This window comes from Pistacia vera, unplaced genomic scaffold (assembly GCF_008641045.1).
Source record: "Pistacia vera cultivar Batoury unplaced genomic scaffold, PisVer_v2 Contig359, whole genome shotgun sequence".
Classification (NCBI taxonomy): domain Eukaryota; kingdom Viridiplantae; phylum Streptophyta; class Magnoliopsida; order Sapindales; family Anacardiaceae; genus Pistacia; species Pistacia vera.
This window is the reverse complement of record NW_022196178.1, coordinates 1,268,241-1,287,888: the sequence shown is the minus strand read 5'-3', so window position 1 is coordinate 1,287,888 and position 19,648 is coordinate 1,268,241. Positions and strand designations below refer to the sequence as shown.

At 35.6% G+C, this 19,648-nt stretch overlaps 3 protein-coding genes across 3 annotated transcripts; 2 read left to right on the top strand and 1 right to left on the bottom strand.

The window, feature by feature from the left end:
• The first annotated feature begins 6,732 nt into the window (after positions 1 to 6,732).
• LOC116139766 (WAT1-related protein At1g09380) lies at positions 6,733 to 9,595 on the top strand. Its single transcript, XM_031425426.1, has 7 exons — positions 6,733 to 6,908; positions 8,192 to 8,254; positions 8,344 to 8,460; positions 8,546 to 8,795; positions 8,878 to 9,036; positions 9,149 to 9,300; positions 9,412 to 9,595. The coding sequence occupies exons 1-7, from the start codon at positions 6,733 to 6,735 to the stop codon at positions 9,593 to 9,595; spliced, it is 1,101 nt and encodes a 366-aa protein (XP_031281286.1).
• Positions 9,596 to 11,660: 2,065 nt separating this feature from the next.
• LOC116139805 (ADP-ribosylation factor-like) lies at positions 11,661 to 15,454 on the top strand. Its single transcript, XM_031425459.1, has 6 exons — positions 11,661 to 11,758; positions 12,534 to 12,697; positions 12,794 to 12,864; positions 14,740 to 14,859; positions 15,060 to 15,178; positions 15,277 to 15,454. Exons 2-6 carry the CDS (start codon positions 12,550 to 12,552, stop codon positions 15,416 to 15,418), a joined length of 600 nt encoding a protein of 199 aa, XP_031281319.1. The 5' UTR covers positions 11,661 to 11,758; positions 12,534 to 12,549; the 3' UTR covers positions 15,419 to 15,454.
• Positions 15,455 to 16,162: 708 nt separating this feature from the next.
• On the bottom strand, positions 16,163 to 18,582 carry LOC116139765 (protein HEADING DATE 3A-like). Its single transcript, XM_031425425.1, has 4 exons — positions 18,343 to 18,582; positions 17,610 to 17,671; positions 17,423 to 17,463; positions 16,163 to 16,404 (listed from the first exon to the last, which is right to left on the bottom strand). Exons 1-4 carry the CDS (start codon positions 18,580 to 18,582, stop codon positions 16,163 to 16,165), a joined length of 585 nt encoding a protein of 194 aa, XP_031281285.1.
• Between the last annotated feature and the right edge of the window lie 1,066 nt (positions 18,583 to 19,648).

The following is a 19,648-nucleotide window of genomic DNA, read 5'->3' as shown; positions in this document are numbered from 1 at the left end:
TATGAAATCTGCCAAGGCTTGACCTTTGATTGCTGTCCTCAGGATGTACTTGATGTCATGTTGACTCATCTTCATTGTCCACTAAATTAACCTACCTAATGCCTCGGGTTTTTGCATTATCTTCTTCAAAGGGAAGTTGGTTAGCACGTGAATGGAGAATGCCTGGAAATACGGTCGTAGCTTCCTGGCAGCGATGACTAGGGTGAGGGTGAGCTTTTCAATCTTAGGGTATTTCATCTCCGCATCAAGTAGTCTTTTGCTTATATAGTATACTGGTCATTGCACTCATCCTTCCTCGCGTACTAATGCTACGCTGATAGCAGACTTTGATATCGATAAGTACAATAATAATGGCTCGCCTTGGATGGGCTTTGACAACAAAGACGGTTGTCCTAGATGTTTCTTCGACTCTTGGAAGGCTCTATCACACTTTTCTGTCCATTTGAAGCCTTTCTTTTCTTTCAAGGTCTCAAAAAATGGTGGGCATCTGTCTATGGCTCGAGAAACAAATCTGCTGAGTGCGGCCACACGCCCTGTTAAGCTTTGTACCTGCTTTACACTAGTCGGGCTTTTCATATCGAGCAGAACTTGAATCTTCTCTGGGTTGGCTTCTACACTCTGTTGGTTCACGAGGAAACCTAGGAATTTTCCCGAGCTTACCCTAAAAACACACTTTAAGGGGTTGAGCTTTATTTGGTATTTTCTAAGGATGTCAAACATTTCCCCTAGATGCTCAATGTAGCTTTCTACGACCTTTGACTTGACGAGCATATCGTCGATGTACACCTGCATGGTCTTGCTGATTTGGTCGGTGAACAACTTGTTCAGCATTCTTGAGGCCCAATGACATAACATTGTAACAATAAATTACATGGTCAATAATAAAAGAGGTATGCTCTTCATCGGGTTGGTATATCGGGATTTGGTTATATCCCGAATACGCATCCATGAAGCTAAGTAGAGCGTTCTCGACAGTCGCATCTACTAGTTGGTTGATTGGTGGTAGCGGAAAGCTGTCTTTGAGACATGCTTTGTTCATATCTGTGAAGTCGATGCAAGTCTGTCACTTGTCGTTTGACTTTTTGACCAGGATAGGGTTGGTGAGCCAGTCCAAGTATTTGACTTCTCTGATGAAGTTGATTTTCAAGAGTTTGTCAACTTCATCCTTGAGCGCCTCTACATCCATAGCTTTTTTTTTTTTTTTTTTTTGTCTTATGGCCCAAGCTTTAGGGTCAAGATTCAATCTGTGGCACATTACCTTGAGTTTATCGCCACCATATCCGCATGCACCCATGCAAACACATCTAGGTTTTTCTTCAGGAACCCTACTAGATTATCAACCATTTCTCCGCTCAAACTGTTGCCGATCTTCAGTACACGAGTTGGATCTTCCTCGCTGACACTTATTTCTCGCAGCTTTTTTGTCGACCCTACTGCAAGTTATTCTCTATGGATGCGAGGATTTATTATATCCTCGAGTGGTCCCGGGTTTGGCTTGGATTTTGCTATAACTATTATTCTTAGGAGCGGCCACTTTTGTGATGTGTGTATGACCCAGTTGTAACATTTTCGAGATTCCTTTTTGCAGCTACTGATCGTCGCGACCCCGCGGGAGTCGAAAACCTCATTGCTTGGCAGTAGATTGATGTGACCACGCTCAGGTCATCCAAGGCCGGTCTTCTGAGGATAACATTGTACGAGGTAGGGTAGTCTACCACTAAAAATTCGACCATCACCGTCCTGGTCTTGGGCTCCGTCCCCAGAGTCACGGGGAGGTCGATCATCCCCTTGGGAACCAGGCTATCCTCGGTAAATCCATAGAGTGGCAAAGGGCACGCCCTCAGATCTCTCTATGTGAACCTTATTTGTCAGAAAGCTCCTCAAAAAATGATGTTCGTTGCACTCCCATTGTCGACCATTACCCTCTGTACTCGGGCATTATTGATTCTAGCTGTGATTACAATCACGTCATGATTGTGGCGAGGGGATTCTTTACATTCCTCGATCATGAAACCTACTACCTCGCTTTTCTATTTGGGTCACTTGGGCGTCTTCTGTTCTTAGCTCATTATCCAGGGAACCAAGTTTGTCCTTCCCTCACGAGCATATTGCTCATGAGCACGCCTTGAGTTCCCTGCTATGTCGGCTCCCCCCCCCCCCCCCCCCCCCGGGTAGACCATGCCTACCTAGACTTTGTTGTTGGCATTTGGCGGGGCTTGCTGGACCTGATTTGGGCTTGGTTTTGGTCCTAGTTTAAGATCTGCTTGTTTTGCTAGCCTGGATTTTTGCGAGCTAGTGCCGTCTTAATGAATTCTTTTAAGTGGCCACTTCTTATCAAGTCTTCAATGACATCCTTCAAAGCTCAGCACTCGTTTGTGTTGTGCCCGATATCTTGGTGGTATCGACAATACTTTTGTCGATCTCTTTTGTCCGAAGCCTCCCTCATTCTTTCTGGAGTGGGTAGTCTCTTCGCCCCATGGAAGACTTCATAGATGTGGGCGATGTTCTGAGTGAGGGGGGTGTATTTTGTGTACCATGAGAAGGGTTGCCTGTCTCTACGGTTACTTGTTTTTTGTCTTTTTTGGAACCTGTTGCGGTCCCTGTCATTGCGGTTTTAGTCCCCGTGGTTATCCGATAGGCGATCTTGTTGCTTGTTCGAGGCCCCCCGCGTTGAACTTTTGGCCAATGTTGCCAGCGAGCTTCCTACTAGTTGGTGTTTTATGGCCATCTGGTAGAACTTGGCCAAGCTTACATGATCCTCACTTTGGAGCTCTTTCCACAGCTCCGTTTTGGTCTGATCCCTGCAATCAGCAAGGTTCAGATGGACTCTTCGGGTGCATTTGCAACCTTCGCTTGTTTGTTCTAGAACCTCGTCAAGTATGAGGTTAATGTTTCGTCTCTCTTTGGACAAATGTTGCTCAAGTAGCTAAGCGGCACTGTGAATTGCCTCCTCGCTTGAAATTGTTGTAAACACAGTGAGGAGAATTGTTGTCAAGAGTTGATGGAGTTCGCCTTGAGCCTCTTATACCACCTCTTGGCATCCCCTACTAGTGTGACTATGAAGCACTTACACTTCGCCAAATCAGAGACCTAGTGCAGCTCCATCAGGTCGTTGAAATTATTGAGGTGGTCTCTCAGGTCCCCTCTCCCGTCGAACTTACTTTTTGGTGCCCTGAATCCTTACGGAAGTAAGGCCTAGTAAGCTTCCTCTGTAAATGGGGAACTTACTATTTCCTCGGCCATGCCACTCTCGCAGGCGTTTAGATCGTCGAGTATTCTCTATACATGATCTAAGTGTTCGTTGTGGTTGTTTTAGTTGGCTCTATTCAGCCTCACTTTGAGCAAATGAGTTTGCAAATCCATTGCTTGCGAAGCTCTTCTATTGTGCGCATTGATGCGCGAAGTTTAGTCATGATGGCTAGGCTGATAAGTGTTATCATGCTCGTCGGTTTGTTGGTCGTGATGTCAGTTATAACCAGAACATCGATCATTGCCAGATTGGCACACATGGCTCGTCTCCCGAGCTAGCGGGGATCGATCTTGTCTTGGGTATGGTTTAATATTGGGACGCTGACGTTGGGGAGATCGCTGAGCATCTCCTAGATGACCGTTGCCTTCACTCTCCCCCAATGGTTGTTTCCCTAACTGCCTCCCAAGGTTAGTTTGCCCTTGAGACTCGAGCTCGTAAGAGAAGTCCAGCTTGCGATGTTGGCAGTATTGGCCGCCTTCTGGCGCCGATGAACTGGACTAGCCGCCTGTAGAATTCATACCTGTTGGGGCTGGCGCTAGTGAAGCGCGGTTGGTTAAGATTCTAGGCACGTGGTTGTTGATTCCTCAGCTCAGCCATGTTTTGTTGCACCACCTGTGCAACCATTATTCTGATCATTTTTACCAGCTGGCTGTTTTCGAGGTTTGACATCCCTACCCCTTGGTTATTCACAACATGCTAAGTTGGCAGCATAGGTGGTCGGTGTCCAGCGACGTCCTATTGTACCTCCTAATGGGTGGTCTCCACATTCTCAAGGTTTCCGGTGGTGGTCTTTGATCTGGTGTACACCATTATGGGCTTGGATTGGGTAGATTATTGCGATTGTTCGTAGGAATTGTTGTGATGTTGGCGAAGACCCTCTTTCTAGCACCAAAATGTTGATACAGAAATCTACACCAACTAGAGAATTCTGATCGACCTTGATGGGACCAGAATGGATGTGCGCGTGATTATGGGTATCAACGACAGATGAATATTAGGTGCGATAAAATAAATGACAATGAGAATTTTTAAAGTGATTTGACGAGATAAACTCTTAAGTATACGTCCACTATTTTTTGTATTTGCTGTGAGAGCTTACAATGAGAATTTTGTGTCAAAGTCGTAACCCCTTTTTCATCATTTGTGGGGGTTTATATAAAAGGTTTGTATAAAGGAAATAGCAAAAATAAAGATATTACAATTGATCTGAACTGCAATTCCAATATTCTCGCAATTGGGTGGTGCGATCGCGTAGAGTTTGATGTTTATTTGGTCATTCCTGCAATATCTGGGATCTGAAGATATCTAGGAATTGATTGAATGATCATTCGCATTGTTTGCGACTAGCTTATGCTAGATCGAGTTATGTGTTGACGAGCTTGTGCTGGGTCGGACAACCGGTGGAGTCGGATTGGTCCTGGGTCGAGCTATGTCCTTGCGGTAGCCCGAGCTAGTGGAAAAACGACACACAACATTAATTTTAACAAATGTTCATTTAAAAAAAATGTTTTCTTTTTATATTATATATCAAACACGTTTTCGCTATTTTTAATATCAAAGAAATTTGGAATATAAATATTTGAAACACCTTAAAATGATAGCAAAAAACACCTTAAAATTTGGAATATAAATATTTGAAACACAAAATGCACTTATATATTACTAGAAATGTAAAATTATAATTATTATTTGGAAGAACATCTCTTGAATATGATAACAATAAAATTTTATAATATTTGACAGAATAATTTTAATTATTTATTCTTACAAGTAATAATAGTAATAAAATATCTATATAGGATTATATATTTTATTGATTAACAGTAATAAAACTACCTCACATGATTCTCTATGTAGAATTAATACTCAATTATTAACTTGTTTATTATAAGTCATTTAATAAATTCTTAATGATCTAAATTTAGAAGCACCCAAAGTGCTTTTAAAATCTAGTGATTATAGTATTAATAAGGTTAGAAGGAATATATATATATATATATATATATATATAAGATATCATATAGTAAAGAATATCGTCCTTATGTAAATTAAAAAAACAAAAACAAAAAAAAAAAAAACCTAAAATTAAGCTAGTGGAAATAAAGGAAAGGCACTTGCAATATTGATGGCATAATAAGTGCTTTTGGTGGAAGTTGATAGTGATTAGATTAGCTTATTTCTAGGTAAATGAACATTTCAATTCATTTCTAAACAACCTAAAAATTAGAAAGAAACAAACTAGAAGCAATAAAAGTCTTGGTCATGAATAAAATGCCATTAAGTGCTTATACAAAAAGCACTTTCAAAAGCAATACCCTATTGCATTTTAAATGCATATATATTATATGATAATTATGGCAATGAAAATGCCCCAAGAATAGGGTTATATGTAAAAGTATTAATTCAATAGCATTAGAATGATTATGTTTAGCCTTATAAAGATGGTGATTTATTGATTCACATGGGATTCCACATCCCCTATGTTACGTCAACAATCATACCAGTTTGGATCTAATTGATAGATTTTAGGGGATAAAATGTAATATTTAATATATGCGGAGGCTACAACAGCTTTGCCCTTTAGTATCGATAGTTCGAATCTTAACCCTTACTAATGTTCTAAATCTCAACTTTATATACATAGAATTACCAACAACTTACCAACAACGAAATCATTGGCTACACACAACTTCACCCTTTAGTATCGATAGTCTGAATCTTAACCCTTCAGTACTAATGTTCTAAATTTCAACTTTATATACATAGTATTATTATTACCAACGGCGAAATCATCAGGAAAGTAAAACAAGAATGTATATACATCATATAATTCAGATTCATTCAATTAAGTAACATTTAATACTAGATTTTCGTAATCAGTAACATACTTAATATTGCTCAACTTATTACCAAAACATCGAAAACCTGGTAACGTACCTTTAAAAAGAGCTTAATTTAGGGTAAGTAACTATATATATGATTAATGGTGGGTCCATATATAATATGGGTTGTATTCTGCTTACATGGCTTAATGCAATTTGGTTGCTTCAAGTTTTTGAAGATAGCCAAAGTTGGGATTTGGGAACCCAAGAAACAAAACTGAAAGCAAAAATTAAATTAAACTTTTTCATAAATTTATTTGTAAGATATATAGTGGTTACAAATATAATTTTGTCCCCATGCAAATGCACAAGTGCTGCAAGAAAGAAAAAAATAAAATCCTCAACCGTTTCTCTCCATTGCATGCAATTCATCTTCTTCTTCTTCTTTCTTCATCACTTTCAGTTTTAAATAAAGCTGTCTCTGTCATTCTTCACCTTTTTTTTTCTCTATAAATTATCTTCTAATTTTATTCTCATTCACCACCCTTTTCTTTTTCTTCTTCTTCTTCAATTTCTCTCAAACCAGCTAGTTTTATTTTTGTTTTCATCTATATATATAGAGAAAACCAGCTAGGTTTGGAAGAGGGGATTGAAGGCAAAATGTTGAGTGATTTTCTTCCATTTTTGTTGATGGTTTTGGTTCAAGCTGGGTATGCGGGCATGAACATTACTTCAAAATTGGCCTTGGACGCCGGCATGAAGCCTCTTGTTCTTGTCACTTACCGGCAAATTTTTGCCACTTTCGCTATTCTCCCCTTTGCCTATTTCTTGGAGTGGTAAAGTACTTTCTACAATTTTTAACCCTTTTCATCTTGTATTTTTGATGGCCTTTATCATGAATATGTTCATACATGCATGTATTAGTTCATTTGTTTTGAAAGTTTTGAGCTTAGTTTTTTAGTCAATGAACTCTAAATTTCCATGCTTGAAATGGGGTTTTAATTACTGATCTTTTTAGTTCTTGATTTACTCTGTAAATATGAAGAAATGGGTTCATTATTTTTCTTGGTTGTTTTTGTGAAAATTAAGTCTAAATTTCATGCTAGAAATGGGTTTTCATTAAAAATCTTTTGATTTCTTAATTTGTTTTGTATATTTTTAGCTCATTATCACTAACTTTTTATATATTTAAGTAATGGGTTATCAATCTTTTAATTAATTAATTCTAGAGTTGCATAAAATATGATTTCATTTAATTTCAATCTGATATATAATAAAATATTTATTTTGGCTCTGTTTGGCTGCTGAGAATCAGTAGGAAAGTGACAATAGGATATTTGATGTTTAATATAGCTTTGTATTTTCTTTCTTTTCAATTTGAATGATTTTTTTAACAATTGACTTCTCCTTCTCACCATGTTAATTAATTTTCCGCGTTGAGTTGTAAACAGCCATTAAACCTTTGGAAATGTTGAAATTGTTCAGAACTTTTGCTTCTGATTTCTGATTTTGAAAACAAAAACACAGAAATTAATTGTGGTATGTTTTAGAGGCCATGCATGGCCGCCATGTCATACATGAACAGTGAAACGTGCCAGCTTGTTTCGATACAGATGGCAATTAATTAGCTTTGGAAGAATTTATTTTTTACTTCTAAATTCGATTAACAAATGGCATTTATGGCAACCATGCATGCATGCATGGTTGCCATGTCATGCATGCTCATCCACATGCATTAATTACCTGCCTAATTTCAATTGGGGTTAGTTAAACCATGTCATGCATGCTCATCCACATGCATTAATTACCTGCCCAATTTCAATTGGGGTTAGTTAAAAGCTATGGTAAAATCTTTTTCACCTCTCTTAAGGTTTGATATAATCACAGCTAGACCCCCTTCGCGCGGAGAGGAGATATGAGCTAGTTGTAATTTGTTTGATTCAATTCATAACTCTTGACTTTTACGTTGAACTATAATGGTAAAAGTTCATTTAGTTCGCTTAAGGTTTGATATATTCACAGACGGATTCCTTCATGGGATGAGAATGGAGAAATTAGAAACGAGTATATTTTCTGGAAAATTCAGGGTTATAATCCATTTTGGTGTATTTTTTTGCAGGAAAACCAGGCCAAAGATCACAAAGTCCATTGTTTTCCAGATTCTCTTGTGCTCTCTTACTGGGTAAGTGTTCTGTTCTTCAGCCAAATTGAGTCGAATGTCCTGTATATAACACGTTTGAGATTTACTCTGTTCTTGAACTGATCCTGCAGCGCCACCGGGAACCAGGTGCTTTACTTTATTGGACTAGCGTATTCCACCCCAACAATCGGATGTGCATTGACAAATTTACTACCAGCAGTCACTTTTATCCTCGCAGCCATTTTCGGGTACAAAAATTAGTTGTAATGTATCCCAGTTTCATTAGCAAATAGCGCCAATCTTGACCATTTTGATTGCTGGTGTGTTTTCTAGGCAAGAATTTGTTAGAATCAAGACGAGACCAGGGCAAGCGAAGGTGTTTGGCACAGCGTTGTGCGTCGGCGGAGCAATGTTACTGTCATTTTACAATGGAAACATGATTCCAGTACCTAATTCAGGCATTCACTGGAACTATGCCGACCGGATGAGCCAACGAAACGCTGGCGGCCAATCAAACTTGGTCCTGGGTTCCATTTTACTGATTGGTAGTGCGGTTTCTTGGGCAGCATGGATCGTAATTCAGGTTGGCATTCGAAAACTAAAATATGTTAATCAGCAGTTTAGGATCATAACCTTTTATTGATGTCATTTGTCAATGATTTTAGACGCAAATGAGCAAAAAGTTTCCGGCTCCCTACACCAGTACAACATTGATGTGTTTCCTGGGAAGCATTGAGTGTGGCGCGATTGGCCTCATCGCTGAACACAAACTTTCTGCGTGGTCACTGAGCTCTCCCATCTACCTTATATCAGCCATTTACACGGTAAGCTTCACATTGCTTTGTAAACTTTAGTACAATTAGTTCGATTTTAGAGGCATCTTTTCAAGTACCACGATGTGGATTAAGAAAGAATTAACATACTAATTGTTTCCAGGGAGTTGTGTGTTCCGCACTTGCATTCAGCCTCACATCCTGGTGCATTCAAAAGAAAGGTCCTCTCTATGTCTCAGTGTTCAGCCCGCTGCTGCTCATTATCGTTGCGATTCTCAGTTGGGCTCTGCTTCGGGAGAAACTATTCGTGGGAACGTAAGTGTATATATATTCCGTTAGCTTATTCGCGCAAAGTTATTTTTCCGATCACATTGTAAATCAAGAAACAATAATGATTTGTTTTATTATGTACTGGTTGGTTTATAGCGCGGTTGGTTCAGTTTTGATTGTCGTCGGGCTCTATGCTGTGCTGTGGGGAAAGGATAAGGAGCTTAAGCTTGACGAACCCATTAAAGGAACAGAAGCAACGACGAAGCAAGTGAATAGTTTCGATATGGAAATGCAGCCGGATGCGAGTGGAAATGGCACCAACCGTCGGGCTTCAGGTTGATGAAAATGGAAGAAAAGAATGCAGATTAGTTAATCTGGTCAGTTATGTGTTTTGTTTCGATCTCCAAGTAGAGCTGCCATGAATCTTTTTGTTCAAAAACTGAAGATAAAGAACATGATCCATGGATCAGCTGGTCAAGTTTTTCAGGTTTTTGTTTGAGTTTAGTTGTAATCAAGAAGAACAAATTTCATGTTTCCATTTGACGTACTTGAATCTTCAAAACTTAATAAGTTCTCACTTGCTTCACAACTCTAGTTAAATGGTATGTTTGGCAGACTCTTGTTTAGATGATATCAGTAACATTAAAATATAAAATTTTACGGTTTTTAATATAAGAAATTTTAACTAAATTTCTCTCCTCTTCTGTTCACCGGTGTTAATAATATGATAACGGTAATTAACTATGGTCTTAATAAAAGTAATATCAGTACGTTCTGTTTGTCGAGTCGAGCTTGAGCTCGAATACTGATTCGAGTCGAGTTTGATCATGGTATAACTCAACTTGAAAAGCACGATTAAGTTTGAAAAGCTTGATTATACTAGCTCGAATTCTAATTTTAGGTACTGAGTTCGAGTTCGAACTCGATTCCTCAATCTCGGTTAAGGTCGAATTCGAACTCGAATTCGGTACTGTAGAAATCGAGTCGAGTTCGAGTAGCCAGATACTCGACTCGATTTCACTCATAATTTTGTCTAGAGAATGACAACATATATATGATTTTGACACTTGTTATATAATGCGTCTACTAGACTTAAATATTAAACTTTTGGCTTCAATATTTTCTTAATGTAAGTGATTATTATGTAATAAATTTGATATCGGATTTTTTTTTTTTTTATTAAGTGATTTCATAATGTCGGTGATTGCTGTTTATATAATGATTTTGAAACCGAGTTTAAATTGTAATTATGAGGGTTAGATGGATAGTCCGATCTATAGTTTGTTTTTGTAAGTTTCAAATCCAAGTTCTTTATGGACCTATATTTTGGACTGTTATCGCTCCTTAAAGATTGTAGGGTTAAATATCGATCAAAGTTAAATCAAAGCCAATAATCATATGAATAATAATAAGTTTGGTCATAAGCTTTCTAGGATGCAATTATTCATGCCATTCCCATTACATTTTTAAAGATATGTAACTAAAATTATGTAACTTTTAATATGAACTTCTCATTTTCAATTTGTAAATATATGAATCCAAGAAACTTCACCTTGAAGAAGACTTATGTTAAAGAATAACATTGTTTAATTGAGTAAAAAATTTGTGAAAAAGAATATTAGAAAGGAAATACTTATAAAATTTATTGAAATATTATTCTATATTTTATAAATTAAAAGGGTACTTTCCTAAACGTAATTAAAATCCGTGTGATTGTGAATATATTCTAACCTCCCAAGTATTTCTTAGGATGTTTGTCTGATTATCGTTAATCTCAAAAATCGATGAGTGGTCGTTGAAAAGTAATCACAAGAGATATCGTAAACGATTTCAAATAATAGGAGATATATTTGAGATTACACTAAAATTTAGAAGATGCTACCGAAATTACAAGTAATTATATTAGGGTTGAGAAAGAAATGAATAATAAATTTTAACCGAAAATTGATTATAGTTTTCAAGTTAAACGGTCTACGATTAATGAAATCCGCAATTAATGAAATCAAGTAATCACTAAATAATTGAATTAGCAACATTAACGACTTGTGATACATTTTTACTATATTTATTTATCGGATCGACTCGGTATTTTTTCTAAAGAATAATACTACACATATATCATTCACATACAACATTATGTGACAAGATATGATTGAGTAAAAGTTTAATTTTAACTTTAAATTATTCAATTATATCTTACCACATAATGTTGTATGAAAATGATAATCTTGCCACGCAATGTTATATAAAAATGGTGTATGTATAGTATCAATCTTTTCTAAATCCTAAAAATAAAATAAAAAGGCTATCCCTACACTTTCCCACACCATCTCTCACACACACCCCCTAACGATTTCGTAATGCCGTGAGGGAGCTCACCTCATCTCAGCCGCAGAGAAACTAACGTCGTCAAACTCCCGTCATCTCCATCCCACTATAAATATCATTATAGTTCTTTCCTCCTCATTTCCCTCTTCCTCTCGGGCGGCCTCCTTCAGATCTTGTAATCTCTCTCTCCATTTTTCATTATTTTACTTTGCTTTATTTTCTCATATTTCATGTATTTGATCCATTATTTACTTTTTTAATCGTTCTTTTGTTGCTTTTTTACGGCTTTTTTTTTTTTGATGATGTTAATGTGATTTAGATCTGGGTTTGAGTTTATTTCTGTGGATAGGTTTAGATCTGATGTGATTTGATCTTCTTTTTAGTGATATTTAGCGTGTTGTGTTTGTTTGCAGTTGAAATCTGATCTGGGTTTCTGATTAAAGTGTGAATATTTTTGTGGATCTGCTTGTTATTTGGATTTGTTTTGTAAATACCCATTTGCTTGTATTTGATGGAAAGAGGGTGGAGCCATTTGGGTAGTTAATGTTTTTGTGAGATTTCATTGTGTTGTTGAGAGACTTCAGCTTTTCTATTGTGGTTTGGTAGTTGGATTTTATGATGTTTTTGGGATCGTATGCGTTTGGTTTTTTCAGATCTAATTATGGTTGGTATTTTTTTTTTTTTTTTTAGTGATATTGAAAGTGTATGCTCATGATATCATCTTATAAGTCGGTGGAGATCATGGGATTTTTGAAATATAAAAAATATGTAGATATAGCTGTGGTTATGCAATGGAAATTTCGTTTGTGTTAAGGGGAAATTGATTTTTTTTTTTAATATGGGTAGGATCATGTGTTGGGTTTATGTGATAGATCTTGGAGTTTGTTATGGCATGTTTGTGTTGTGTTATCTTTTGATTAAGGTTCTAAATGAGATTGTTTTGTATGCAGCTGAGATTTTAGCAAGATGGGGCTGTCATTTACCAAGCTTTTCAGTCGGCTTTTTGCCAAGAAAGAGATGCGAATTCTGATGGTGGGTCTCGATGCGGCTGGTAAGACCACCATTTTGTACAAGCTCAAACTGGGCGAGATTGTGACAACCATTCCTACAATTGGTATGCTTTGCATAATTAGGGCTACATGTTAGATTCTTTATAATAAGCAGATTTAAAATGGCTTATGGCTGATGGTAATTATTGCTTTTTGGGCAGGATTCAACGTGGAGACTGTTGAGTATAAGAACATTAGTTTCACTGTTTGGGATGTTGGGGGTCAGGACAAGGTATGTGAGGATGGAAAGATTATATTTAATTGTATTTGAGAAAGTTCAGGGTGACGGTTTTTGAACTGTCTCTTACATTAAAAAAAGGATTCTATGTATCCCAGCTTTGGCATGTTATTTTTTGTAGTTGTTCATTAACGACATATTGTGGAGTGCTGGTGGTCTGATCTTTCTTGTGTTTTATTTATGGATACCACGTTGCTTTTCATATTTCTTCTTTTTGAGATGTAGAAAAACAGCTGTCTCCATACTGGTGCCTGTCGTATATGTTTGTGTGTATATATGTATTTATGTGCCTTCTTAATTGATTTTATTTAACATCTTTTGTTGTATATGTGCTTATTGACGGTCTTGTGCTGATTAGATATGTATCCGTCAGCACATAACATAATCATAAGCTACAGTTATTGATGTTTCCCTTCTCATTTTTTCCCCTTTTATGTGGAAAGTCTATTGGGAGGCATCATATATGCAATTTATGTTTGGATACTTTCTATTAATATGTGTGCTTATTGACGGTCTTGTGCTGAGTTGTTTCTCCATCAGGACATAACATAATCATAAGCTACATCTATTAATGCCACCTTGTCTTTCGTGTTTTCCTCCTACTTTATGAGGAAAGGCAATCCACATTGTGGCGGATATGACGTACACATAAATATATATATGTTTGTGGTGTATGCATAATTTCTGTTATATGTTGTGCATGTGCTTATTGATAGTTTTGTGCTGAGAAGATTTCCCTCCATCAGTACAGAACATAATCATAAGCTACATCTGTTAATGGCACCTTGTCTTTCATGTATGAGGAAATACAATCCAGCTGTGGCAGACATCATTTGTAAACATAAAGATGCATACATGTGTTGTCCTTAGTGCGTGTATATATTGATGTGTGTGTAGGTAGTTGTGGTTATTGGTAATTCATGTGTTTATGGACTGTCTTGTGCTGAAATTCCTCCATTAATACATAGCATAGTCAGAAGCTACATCTATTAATGCTACCTTGTCTTTCTTGTTTTTCCTCTTTTATGAGGAAAGGCAATCTGCATGTGCGATATGATGTATATTCAAATAAATCTGTTAGTGTTTGTGTTTTCCTCAAGCATATGTGCATGCCTAGAAGGTGCAGAGTGCCCATGAAGTGTCTGATGATTGATCAAGTTGGGTTGTCCTTCATTGATTTATCTTGTGTACTGAGCTATGCCAGTGGAACTTAGGTTTTACATTGGTTTGTGACTGAGCCTTTTTGTTGTACGTAATTGATTGATAATCTCCATTGTTCATCATCTTTGTAATTAGTGAACTTACTTTTTAGTTTTGGACCCTTCCATCTTTTAAATAAAAGGCTAGATGATTTCTTGCTTACATGTTATTATGTACTAATAATGGTATACAAGAGAAATACTAGTAACACTCACTTTGTCATTCTCTTTAACACTCACATTCTTCTTGTGACAGTGTACAAAAGACAAAGAATTGGTATTATAATATTTGAACTGATGATTTTGTCATTTATACACGAGTCACAAAGAGAATGAGTGTGTGTGTATAAGAGAGTGCAAAGTGAGTGTTTCTAGCATTTCTTTGGTATATAATATGAGAAAACCTATCATTTGGTTGGTTGTTTACTCGCTGTTATTATTAGATATTCTTTTTGTGTGAAGTTTATCATGTGTCATCGTTTCATTTAACTGACTGAGTTTAATGTTATTTTGTTATTATTAGATCTTTGTCATCTTAGTAATTATGTAGTGCCTATTATTATTAGATTTTTTTTTTTTTTTGTCAATTATCTCTTGTCCCCCCTTTATCTCTCTCAACCACAAATTCTAAATAGTCTGGACTCTTATATATTTGGTGGTCCACATTCAGATCCGTCCATTGTGGAGACATTATTTCCAAAACACCCAAGGGCTTATCTTTGTGGTTGATAGCAATGATCGTGACCGTGTGGTTGAAGCCAGGGATGAACTGCACCGGATGCTGAATGAGGTAATAAAATAAATCCTTATGCTATCTTTCATTTTGTCTTATGTTGAAATACTTTTGCAATATCATGATGCCAAAACTAAAATATAATGTAGAGGTGGAAAATGGTTTTAAGGGAATTTATTTGGCAATATTTTTCTTAATTTTTGTTTTTATTGTCAAAACTGGGCCTGTAATCAGATATTTTGTTCATTCACATATAGGATGAGTTGAGGGATGCTGTGCTGCTTGTTTTTGCAAACAAGCAAGATCTTCCAAATGCTATGAATGCTGCTGAGATCACTGATAAGCTTGGTCTTCACTCCCTTCGCCAACGCCACTGGTACATTGATGAAATAAACCCTTAACTCTCTACGTCTCCAGCACCTATAAAGTTCGAGTTTTCTTATTGAAGTTGAAATAATATTTTGTTCCTTTCAGGTACATCCAGAGCACATGTGCCACATCCGGTGAAGGACTCTACGAGGGGCTGGACTGGCTCTCCAACAACATTGCTAACAAGGTAGGCTCAACAGTTCATGTTTCTTCAAACTTGGAACCAATTTTATATCCGATATCCTAGTTCTGATTATATTCGCTTGTCATGGCAGGCTTGAGTGATTTGTTCGGGTTGGAGTTGAAGTGACATTTTCGGCAGTAATCTGTGAATTGTTACCATGTTTTCGGTGTTCTTGGATTATTATTATTATTTTTTTTTTTGGCCTTTGACAAAGATGTACTTGTTTGTGTTAGATATTTGTTACTATATATAGAAATTTGCTCATTTTCACTGTAGAGTTTAAATAAACTGATATGATTCACAGTTGAGATATGATTATCCTTTTACATTTTCAGTTCTCTTCAATTGATTGCCATTGCCAATTCTTTTGAGTTGACTTCCCTCTTTTCTATTTGCCAATCATTTGATTTTTTGTGGTTCCATTATTGTTAAACTTTTGTTTAACGGCATATATATCAGTGTTTTAATAACGGACCTGGGGTTAAACCTGAAAGTAGCCGGATCTGGGTAAAATCTCGCACTTGAGAATTTTGACACGTCTATGAATAAAACTCAAACAAAGTCAAATATTATACTTAAACATGTATAAGACTTCTGTCTCTTTTATTGATAAGTTAATTGTAATACATTCATTTTTCATACGGTGAAGTTTCTACATAACAACCTATAATTATAATTAGACAACCAGAGAGAGAGAGAGAGAGAGAGGAATATATATAATATATGTTGAGCGTCGTAACACCTTACGTATATGCATATATACCTACATACAATAAGTTAACGTGCGACCTATATATATATATATAATTAGTAATGTTTCTTCGAGCTTGATGAGCTAGTAGAGCCCTTAGTCTCCTTCTGGCAATTGAAAAAAACAGCAGCCAAGGGTGATCCAAAATTGTAAATCTCTGCAAACTCTCTGGTTATGAAGTTCTGGCGCCACCCTGGTGCATACACAGTTTGATTTCTGGGTTGCCGAAACAGCACAAAAACAAACCTGTGAATCCCCACTTTCGGTTTTGGGCTCTCATATTCAACAATCTCTTTGCCTAAAACAACATACAATAGTTTTTCAATCGTCGGTTCTTACGTTAAGAATTATTGAGTTAAGACAATAGAATAAGAAAATATCGACCAAGAAGAAACTGATTTATCTAAAAGCTTTAAAATTTTATGTTAATCGAAAAGGGAACTATTTCACCTAAAAGTTTTCATATTTTACGTTAACAATTGTCGAGTGACATATATATATATATAAAAGAGAAACAATTTCACCCAAAAGCTTTAATATTTATGTTGAACATCGGCAAGTCGAGACGTTAGAACCGGACAATATCTATAAAATAGAACCTATTTCACCTAAAAACTTTAATATGTAGTTTGTCGACTAGGATGAACTTATAAATCGTAAAAAATGACTATAGTACCTGTTTAGATTGAGAATTATCATGTTGAGACACGAAAACCAGCAAATATTATAGAATAAAAAGTGAAAATTTTATCTAAAACCTTAAATATTTAGTTCCATTGAGAGGTAAAGGTCTTTCGTTTAAACATGAACATAATCAAACACACTGAGACCCATTTGAAATAAAAAATTGATACAGAAAATCACTCACCATAAGTTGCTTCTGTTGTTTCCGGAATATCTGTCACCAACCTAACAACAATTCATCATTTTTTTCTTTCAAAAAACCAGTTAATTAATTCAAATATAAAAGAACAAAAATATTATATGTAACAAAGTCTAGCGGTTTCAGGAAAAAAAAAACTAGCGGTTTCAGAAAAAAATAAAAAATAAATAAATAAATAAAAAGATATATACCAATGCAAGTACTCTCTAAGGTTGGGGTCACTTGGACTGGGTGCATCAGGATCCACCATTACCTATAATGGAACCAAATTAGTATTAACCTTTTTTATTTANATATAAGAGAAACTATTTCACCCAAAAGCTTTAATACTTACGTTCTACTGAGAGGTATAAGGTCTTTCGTTTAAACATGAACATGATCAAACACACTCAGACCCATTTGAAATAAAAAATTGATACATAAAGTCACTCACCATAAGTTGCTTCTGTTGTTTCCGGAATATCTGTCACCAACCTAACAACAATTCATCATATTTTTTCTTTCAAAAAACCAGTTAATTAATTCAAATATAAAAGAACGATAATATTATATGTAACAAAGTCTAGCGGTTTCAGGAAAAAAAAAAAAAAAAAAAAAAAATTTAAATGAAAGATATATACCAATGCAAGTACTCTCTAAGGTTGGGGTCACTTGGACTGGGTGCATCAGGATCCACCATTACCTAAAATGGAACCAAATTAGTATTAACCTTTTTTATTTATAATAAACTAAAAATACTAGACTCTCCCGACGTAAATAATGTATTAAAATACATAAAATTATGCCCCTATAAAGACACTAAACTAATATAATGTTGAATCCTCATATACTAATTTAAGATTTTAGATGAGATGACGACTAACATGGATATTGAACTAATATAATGTTGAGTCTTCATCTACGACTTTTAAATAGGATGATAACTTAATATGATATTAGAACCAAATGTTTAAGTTCAAATCCCGACATTCAACTAGATTTAAAAAAGAAAAAAGGTGAGAAAATCAATGTTTTATGCGTGGAGTGGCCTATTGGGCTAAACTTCAGAATATCTAGATAAGAGAATTGAATTGCGACATAGAAATATTCATTAAAGTATAATTTCATGTCATAAAAAAAGTTTTTTTTTTGACGTGAAATAGTATGCGGGCAAAACTTTGGAATATCCTAGTTAGAAGAAATGAACAACGAAGAAGAAACATGCAATAGAATACAATTATGTGTTTTGAAAATATATGCATTGGAATATAATTACGTGTCTTAAAAGCATTCGTTAAGAACGTTATTATTAAGTAGATAAGGCTAAAGAAAATTAAGGTTCGACAACTTGAGAGGAGGGCCGTTGAGGCTTACCAAAGTGTAGAAGTTCGTGAAATTACTTCCACCAATAGCAACCTTAGGTTGTTTGGCAACTAGAGAGGGCTTGAGTTGAACACCATTGTGAACCTCCTTGTTGCCATAGGTAACAGAGAAAGGAAGAGACCTAGTGAAGTGTTCAAGAACATCTCCTACAACTCGGCCAACAACAAGAGGATCTCTGGAAGCACTTTCAGCATTGTCCTTGGAAGCCCTTTCCCAAGCCTCTCTATCCATGATATTGTTAGAATAATCAAGTGAAATACTGTTGGTTGGTATTGAATTTCAAGACTATATGGGAACTCTATTTATATTAATTTTTAAATTTATAGGTATTTTTAATTTTAATTTTAATTTTTATGATATTTTAGATTTATAAAGTGAAGTGGACCACCCTATCTTATTATATTCTGATTGAAAATTTTGTGCCTTAGTTGGTCCACAGCATCAATCCCATCATTTTATACCTTGTTTTCGGTATAAATCTTTTCATTTTGTTAAGGATTTGGTCATTCTTCTTCTGCGGAGTGCAGACGTCCTGATCATTTATTTATTTATTAAAATTCAAACGCATATTTCTGATGCTAGGAATTCAAAGGGCAAAATTTTTGAATAAAGATGGGCTCAGAATCTAATCTTATCAAACTTTACGAATTTTTTTTACAATCTCAACGTGACAGCTTGTAATTGATTAGTTTGCAATTAGGTAGACAGTCCACTGCGAGCTTACCAATTGCGAGTTATCACATCAGGGCTATAAGAGAAAATTTGTGAAATTGGATTATAAAACAGAGGCAGAGAGAGAGAGAGGGGTCAAAGATGGTCAGTTGACCCTCCTTGACTTTGAAAAATTATTAAAATTCAAACACACACACACACACACACATATATATCAAATTAAATTTTTAGTTTTTACAAAAAAATCCCACAAGTACATTTAATAAATTATATATATATTATTTAATTGTAAAAAGAACAAAATAAAGAAAGTTTGCATATCTTTTCGTATATTTTATAAAATAAATATCATTTCTAAAATTTGTTTGTCAAATTAAATTACTGTCAATTGTTTTGTGTTTCAATACTTATGTGTGTGTGTGTGTCTATATATATAAGAGATAACTTACAACCCACCATCACGGCCCCCTAGTTAAATTGTGAATGCTCAGATGGAGAATTGAACCTGAGACTGTGTGCTTATTCATATTATCTTTAATTTGTTCAACCATCTAGACTACCCATAGATGAGTCATATAAAAATATTGAAGTTAGAAAAAAAAAGATAAATATAAAAAATATGTAT